General features: G+C 46.5%; 1 protein-coding gene across 1 annotated transcript in view; it reads left to right on the top strand.

The window, feature by feature from the left end:
• The first annotated feature begins 3585 nt into the window (after positions 1-3585).
• ZSWIM8 (zinc finger SWIM-type containing 8) overlaps positions 3586-8768 on the top strand; it is a 104165-nt gene continuing 98982 nt past the window's right edge. Inside the window, exon 1 of the mRNA XM_069980599.1 lies at positions 3586-4891. Within this exon, the coding sequence (XP_069836700.1) occupies positions 4714-4891 (178 nt within the window). The 5' untranslated portion in view covers positions 3586-4713. The remainder of the gene's footprint in view (positions 4892-8768) is intronic.

The following is an 8768-nucleotide window of genomic DNA, read 5'->3' as shown; positions in this document are numbered from 1 at the left end:
TCAGGTTCTGCTGGCTACAAGGGCGGATTACTGGCTACAAAGGGGTCCTATATGGCTACAAGGGGACCCTGACATTGCAGGCAACACATAGGACAAATATATTTCAATGGCCCTGTTCACACATCTGTACAAGTGTTCAGGTCCACGTCCCGCGCTACAAAAAAATAAAGGATAGATTATAGTGCGGACTTGCATTTGCGGCACGAATCATTGTCTTCTACATAGTGCTCCGTAAACTGCGTAGCACTGTTACTGCACATTCATAGTGCGGTCCATCATTACAGGTCCGTATTCACTGGCTGAACTATGGATGTGTGAATGAGGCCTAACATAGCCTAAAGCAGACCTGTCAGCAGAAAACATTGCTGCAGGTATTGTTATTATAGAAATGTATTCAGGGTTAGCCGAGAAATGTTTAATAAGACGAGATGGGACAGCGAATTCTGGGATCCTGTTATGCTGACAAATGCTTCCTGAGTACTTTAGCCCTGTTTGCTTAAAGGGGTAGTGCGGCGCTAAACATTTATTCACAAAATACCCAGAACCACTTTGGGCCAGGCTGGACTCTCTTGGATGTGATGTGGGGCATCCCTCTCTGTGTATTATCAGTGTGAGATCAGTGGCCCAAACTCATTTAACCCTTTGAAAATACCTGTTACTTATTCAAATTAGGAAAAAATGACAATCTGCCCACTTTGATGCCAGTTTTTATACCCAGAACCACTTTGGGCCAGGCTGGACTCTCTTGGATGTGATACGGGGGATCCCTCTCTGTGTAATATCAAAGTGAGATCAGTGGCCCAAACTCATTTAACCCTTTGAAAATAGCTGTTACTTATTCAAATCATGAAAAATGGCTATGTGCCCACTTTGATGCCAGTTTTTATACCCAGAACCACTTTGGGCCAGGCTGGACTCTCTTGGATGTGATGCGGGGCATCCCTCTCTGTGTAATATCAATGTGAGATCAGTGGCCCAAACTCATTTAACCCTTTGAAAATAGCTGTTACTTATTCAAATCATGAAAAATGGCTATGTGCCCACTTTGATGCCAGTTTTTATACCCAGAACCACTTTGGGCCAGGCTGGACTCTCTTGGTTGTGATGCGGGGGATCCCTCTCTGTGTATTATCAGTGTGAGATCAGTGGCCCAAACTCATTTAACCCTTTGAAAATACCTGTTACTTATTCAAATTGGGAAAAATGCCAATCCGCCCACTTTGATGCCAGTTTTTATACCCAGAACCACTTTGGGCCAGGCTGGACTCTCTTGGATGTGATGCGGGGCATGCCTATCTGTGTGTACGTAGTGTGAGATCAGTGGCCCAAACTCATTTAACCCTTTGAAAATAGCTGTTACTTATTCAAATCATGAAAAATGGCTATGTGCCCACTTTGATGCCAGTTTTTATACCCAGAACCACTTTGGGCCAGGCTGGACTCTCTTGGGTATGATGCGGGACATCCCTCTCTGTGTATTATCAGTGTGAGATCAGTGGCCCAAAGTCAATTTTATTCTTAAATAATAATTTTGTGGTTTTACTTTCATGCCCATTTTTATGCCAACCGTGGGGTCTTTTTTGCCATTTTTATCACCAGTCCCCTCAGGGCCCCTCACTTACGGTAGGGTATGAATATTATACATTTTCTGTAAGAATAATAGCTAAAACAGGAAAAAGAAAAATCCTCTGAATAAGAAACCAACTTCAGCCCCGAATAAGAAACCAACTTCAGCCCCGAATAAGAAACCAACTTCAGCCTCGTGTCTTTATTAATATCTGGGCCTCCTTGTGTAGTGATAAACCAAGCTCTCTCAGTTCAAGGATTCTGTCCCTCCCAGTTAGTGACAAGCGGCAATACATGGCTGATCGATGAGCAGGTGGCATTGCACCTGTAGGGACCTGATCCCATTCCTGGGGTTTGGTGACAGGGACCTGCTTTTGTTCTGGCTTCCACATGCTCCAGACAGGATCTTGTTAATGTGGTGATTTATAGATCTCCTCTCTGTCATCACCCTCCAGCTTGTCCTTCTAGGTGCTGAGCAGTGTATATAGCCAGTGCCCAGACCTACTGGTGTGCAGGGGGGCAAGCTAATATTGATGATAGCTTTATAGCTCTCAATGACCCTAGTATTAGAATAGTTTCCTGGGCAACTCTGTCCTGGATAGCCAACAGCTGCCCGGGCATGCTGGGAACTGTGGTTCTGCAATAGATGGAGAGGAGACCCCTGCAGTGAAAGGACTTTGTCTCTGACTGATATGTGTGCTGCGTCAGATTCAGCTATAGGAGTCAGTATATGAGGCGTCAGTATATGGGGAGTGAGTATATGGGGCATCAGTATATGGGGAGTGAGTATATGGGGCATCAGTATATGGGGAGTGAGTATATGGGGAGTCTGTATATGGGGTGTCAGTACATGGGGAGTCAGTGTATGGGGTTCATTCAGTACATGGGGAGTGAGTACATGGGGAGTCAGAGTATGGGGTTCAGTACATGGGGAGTCAGTGTATGGGGAGTCAGTGTATGGGGAGTCAGTGTATGGGGAGTCAGTACATGGGGAGTCAGTGTATGGGGTTCAGTACATGGGGAGTCAGTACATGGGGAGTCAGTACATGGGGAGTCAGTACATGGGTTGTCAGTGTATGGGGAGTCAGTGTATGGGAAGTCAGTGTATGGGGTTCAGTACATGGGAAGTCAGTACATGGGGCGTCAGTACATGGGGAGTCAGTACATGGGTTGTCAGTACATGGGTTGTCAGTGTATGGGGAGTCAGTGTATGGGGTTCAGTACATGGGAAGTCAGTGAATGGGGAGTCAGTACATGGGGAGTCAGTGTATGGGGAGTCATTGTATGGGGTTCAGTACATGGGGAGTCAGTGTATGGGGAGTCAGTACATGGGGAGTCAGTCCATGGGGAGTCAGTCCATGGGGCGTCAGTACATGTGGAGTCAGTGTATGGGGAGTCAGTACATGGGGAGTCAGTCCATGGGGCGTCAGTACATGTGGAGTCAGTACATGGAGAGTCAGTACATGGGGAGTCAGTACATGGGGAGTCAGTGTATGGGAAGTCAGTACATGGGGAGTCAGTGTATGGGGTTCAGTACATGGGAAGTCAGTAAGTGGGGCGTCAGTGTATGGGGAGTCAGTGTATGGGGTTCAGTACATGGGGAGTCAGTACATGGGGAGTCAGTACATGAGGCGTCAGTGTATGGGGAGTCAGTGTATGGGGTTCAGTACATGGGGCGTCAGTCCATGGGGCGTCAGTGTATGGGGAGTCAGTCCATGTGGCATCGCTGCCGGCTGGCGCAGGGTGACTATAGGGCGCAGCTGTGTCCCCCACATGACTGGTGGTAAGCAGAGATTGTGAGCGGCTGCTGTACCGAGCACGATGCTTGTAGCTGCCCCAGGGATGCCCAGCACAGCGGGCGGCTTGTGCCTGTCAGGGACACGGTCATGACTATAGTGCGACATTTACTATGTGCTGGAGATAATCCGCATCAGTGCTCAGCCACAGCCTGCCAGTCCTCCTGACACCATAGAGCGCGGCCGGAGCTCCAGACCGTCACTTCCTCTCCTCGGTTCTCTCTCACACCGGCTCTCGCTGGTGAAGGAAGCCGGAAGCGGCAGGGCGGAAACCGGGATCAGCTGATCGAGCTGTCCCCAGGTAGTGCCGGGGAGAGGAAGCCGAGGCTGGCAGGCAGGCTGTCGGGGGAGGGCTGCTGACTGGCTGTGGGAAGCCTCTGACGAGGAGCGCCATACACCGAGCTGCAGCCAGAGAGGGGAAGGAGGCGCACAGGCCCTGCACCACCTCTCTCCCGGCACAGGGGGGCAGTCTCCGCAGCGCAGGGCTCAGCACTAGGGGGGCTTTTGTTCGGTCAGAGGAGCTGCTACTTCCCCTCAGGGGGCCCTGACAGCGCTCTCTCCAGCCCGGGCTGCTGCCTCCACATCCCCCTGTTTCCTCACACCAGAGGCAGGCAGGCAGAGGAGACAAAGGAAGCCGAGGAGAACAAAGAGAGGACGGGGAAGTCTCCCCAGAGAGGGCACCGAGACCTCCCGCTGACAGCAGTGACAGTAACCTGAGGAGCCATCTACCCAGGAGCTGCACATCCCCCTGGCCACTACTACTTCAGCCTGACCAGCAAGACCCCTCCGCCACCTTCTGGATCCCACTACTAGACTTTGTACCAAGATGTAAAATTGTTGCTTTTTGGGGAAAGGAAACAGATCCATTGTTGCAGCTTTGTTGACATTTCTGCATCCATCCTGCAATGTGAATGTTATTGTGCAGGGAGGTGGAGTAGCCTGCAGTGTCACCTTTCTAGCACTGGGACAGTATGCAGCCCCTGGGCCACCAGCGAGCAGATGCTGGGATATGTAGTGTGCTCCGGCCGGCCCATCATCCTGAAGAGGTTATGTGACTGATCTAGGGTATCCATCTTCTAGGTCCGCACACTAGATTGAGCGCAGTGTCTGATGGGGAGGGTTTGGGTAATAAGAAAAGCACAAAAATAATATAAACAGTCATAGGAAAAGTCATGTAAAAAACGTGGATTTTTCTTCTTCTTCAATATGTGATTTCTTTAAAGAAAGTTAGCTCCATCAGACACAGCAGGACTGCAATCCCATATATTTTTATGACAGTAAATTTTCCAACTTTGACCCCCTGTTTGTTGTAAAGTCCACAAGTCGCTTCCAGCGTACACCATTGGATGTAATGGAACTCATGTTTGCAGAGTGGGAGGACGGTGAGAGATTTTCTTTTGAGGACTCGGATCGCTTTGAGGAAGACTCCTTATGCTCTTTTATCTCGGAGGCAGAGAGCCTCTGCCAGAACTGGAGAGGATGGCGCAAGCAGTCAGCCGGCCCAAACTCCCCTACAGTCAAGATGAAAGGTGAGTCCTGTACGGCCGGCTTATTGCACAGTGCCATCCGGTGGCTCATGCTGTTAGTGTAGCCCGTACCAGCCAATCAGAGTCTGGCTTTACTTTTACTAGAGTATCATTGAAAATAAAAGAAATGATTTGATTGGTTAGTATGGGTGACACTGACTCCTAGACCAGCATGTATGTCTGAGGCCCAGTATATCTCCACATTGTCTTGTCTTGGGGTCTTCAGATTTCTTGCAGTGGGACTGTTGAATATGAAGAGTAGTAACAGTGAGTTTTTAAAAATTTAATATGGATTTGATTTGCGTCTTTGATATAAAATGAAGCCCCTGGCAGTTGTCTTTTCAGCACCGTTGCTGCTGTCACAGATAATCTTGGTTATCATTGGTATAGATTTGTATATACATATCAAAATGTTAGTTAATTTGTAAGCGTCAGAAAAAGTGTTTCGGCATGATTATAATGAGTATTCTTTACTGTAAGAGCAGTCAGACTATGGAGCATGATGTTGTGACGGTAGATTCATTGAACAAGGGCACCAAAGGCCTTTTCTAGAAAAATGTATAATTACAGGTTATGGGTTCTAGATTTCTGCAGCCAGAATGTTGATCCATATCTTTATTCTGATTGCTGGATTGTGCATGCACATACTGTATAATAATCTGGTCTTTTCAGCAAATAGCAGGAGTGGAACCAACACAGAGAAAACTATAATGGAAAGATCTGCTCCTTTTTCTGTGTGCACTTCAGGTTTTGGCTTAAAATACTGACCAAAATGATATGAATAGAGATGAGTGAACCGGGTTCAGGTTCGAGTCCATCCGAACCCGAACTTTCGGCATTTGATTAGCGGTGGCTTCTGAAGTTGGATAAATCCCTAAGGCTATGTGGAAAACATCGATATAGTCATTGGCTGTATCCATGTTTTCCAGGAAACTTTAGCGCTTTATCCAAGTTCAGCAGCCACCGCTAATCAAATGCTGAACCCTTGGGTTCGGATGGACTGGAACCTGAACCCGATTCGCTCATCTCTAGATATGACCAAGATGTCCGAATGTGTCTGCGCCAGAATTCTGTCCATATAGTGGGGCATGGGACTTTTCAGCACATTTCTTAGATTTATAGCTCGAGACACTTTTTTGATAGGTCCAAAAAGGTGCATGACTTTAGACAAAAGGGGGTTTAGCCTAAGTCACGTGACTGTATGCCATAATCCGGCTCACAATTCTGGTGCACTTAAGCAAAGTAAGGGTTGGTGTGAACTTGGAGTAGACAGCCTGCACATGGGACAGATTTATCAAGCAACGCTCCACATTGATAACTCTGGCACATTTGCAGACTTAACTCAAAGTTTTCACATAAAAAGCTTTATTCGACTGGGCTTATGTGTGACCCAGCCGATGGTTGTGTTTTTTTTGGTTCCTTTGCATCAGCACAGTAGTATTATCCATAGCACTTGATGAACCTGCATTTTTTAACCTTATCAACTTTATACATTTTCTTTTCCAAGGACAGTTTAAATACTTCAATTTGTACTTAAATAGCACTTGCTCTTATCTGTCCTTCACAAAGGTTAGTTTAATCATGAGTTATCTCCCTCTCTGTACTGACTCAGATTACTAGAGAAGAAGTTGCAGGGTCAGGAGTTACGTCTTCAGACTACAAGAGGCTGCATTTTTGGCATGCTGGAGAGTTTCAAATAGTGGCTAGATGGTGTCCTCCTTCTGGAGTCTGTTCAGCTCGCCCTGCTTACAAGGTCCATCTCCAGTGAGATGTATATGTGAAATAAAAGAGCAGGGCCCCATACTCTTGGCATTGGTAGGGGTCAGTCTCCATTGATTCAACAATTAGAGAAGATGTAAAAGTGACATCTGTTAATGTTGTTGTTATCACAAAGTGCCTGAGGAGTTAATACACATAGCATTTAGCATAAACACTATTCTTTTTCGATTGTTCAATTTTATATACCCCTGCCCCAATGCTGTAAAGTTGAAGAAAAGTGCCAAAAAAGACAACCTGGTGCATCTAGTCCAGACCTGGGCAAAGTGCAGGCCGCTCGTTTTTGCCAGGCCCGCATACAGTAGCTGATACTGGAAGACCTTTAAACATCAATCACATACCCCCTTTTCCCTTCCTTCCTCCAGATTTAGTTTCTTATTTCCTTCCTGATGTGTTTTATGTTTGAGATCATCCACCGTTTTTAGTCGTACCCAAAAATGTGGTCGACCATGTTTTTGTGAACGTTAAAAATAAAATGTGTTTTGATCCCTTTCTTTTTTTTTTACAATGGAAAAACAAATCAAAATGGATGCACACAAATACATCAGTTTTTCTGTCTTTTTTTTTTTTTTGCAAAAACAGATGAGAAAATGTAGTTTAAACCCAGCCCTGTACCCCTTGCTATACAGTCCAGCATAAGATTAGCTTTCCCTACTGCCTGGTTGCACTGGTGACTCATTGTAAGGCTGTCACTACAATTCACTACTCCAAAATCCTTCACTTCTGAAGTCTTTACAACATAGAACTGCAAATACCCTACTTAGATACAGGATTTGTTCCCTCCAAGTACATTATTTTAAAACATTGAACTGCAGTTTCCAATGTTTGGACCACTTCTCTAGTAAAGCTAAATTATTTTCCATATTATAGGTACTTCCAGGAATATCAACCCCGTTGCACACTTTTGTGTCAGCAAACAGACAGACCTTACCTACAAAACTTTCTCCTATGTCATTTACAAACATATTAAAAAGAATAGGGCCCAGAACAGACCCTTGTGACACACCACTTGTAACCAGTCTCTGCTCGGAATATACACCATTAACAACAACCATCTGATATCTATCCTTCAGCCAACCACAAATCCACTGAACTATCCAGGGATTAAGTCCAATTTTCACTAACTTCTCTATCAGCTCTTTATGGGGAACTGTATGAAAGGCTTCGCTGAAATACACCTTCATACAAGACTTTTGTGACAAGGTCAAAGAAATTAATAAAATCAGTTTGCATTGATCTGCCCGCAGTTTAGCTCCAGCTGATTATTATTATTTTTTTTAAAGTGACTGTACCACCAGGCTCAGGCTGAAGCATTGGAGGCGGGCCGACCCACCCCCAGTGGGAAGAAAACCCAGCCCCTCCATGACGTGACTCCATTAGAATCAATGGAACCCTAGAGGGGCGGGGGTTTCCTTCCACTAAGGGTGGGTCGGCCCGCCTCCAGTGCTTCAGCCTGAGCCTGGTGGTACAGTCGCTTTAAGAAGAAGAAAAAAAAAAAAAAACAACAACAAAAAAAACCCCACTGCATATGTTAAAGGGGTAGTGCGGCGGTAAAGAATTATTGACAGAATAACACACATTACAAAGTTATACAACTTTGTAATGTATGTTATGTCTGTGAATAGCCCCCTTCCCGTGTCCCACCACCCCCACCCGTGTACCCGGAAGTGTGGTGCGCTATACATACCTGTCACGTGCCGACTCGTCTCCGATCTTCAGTCTGCGATGTCGTCTTCGGACGGCCTGGCCGAATCCCTCCGAGCGTCCTGAGTGCCGGCCGCCCTCTTCAGCGTCATCAGATGCTCAGCCGTGATTGGCTGAGCACAGTTATGCTTAGCCATTCGCCGATGACGCTGAAGAGGGCATCCGGCACTCAGGACGCTCGGAGGGATTCGGCCAGGCCGTCTGAAGACGACATCGCAGACTGAAGATCGGAGACGAGTCGGCACGTGACAGGTATGTATAGCGCACCACACTTCCGGGTACACGGGTGGGGGTGGTGGGACACGGGGAAGGGGGCCATTCACAGACATAACATACATTACAAAGTTGTATAACTTTGTAATTTGTGTTATTCTGTCAATAATTCTTTACCGCCGCACTA

The sequence above is a fragment of the Dendropsophus ebraccatus genome, chromosome 8 (genome assembly GCF_027789765.1).
Source record: "Dendropsophus ebraccatus isolate aDenEbr1 chromosome 8, aDenEbr1.pat, whole genome shotgun sequence".
NCBI classification, from domain to species: Eukaryota; Metazoa; Chordata; class Amphibia; order Anura; family Hylidae; genus Dendropsophus; species Dendropsophus ebraccatus.
This window is presented reverse-complemented; position numbering and strand designations above follow the sequence as displayed.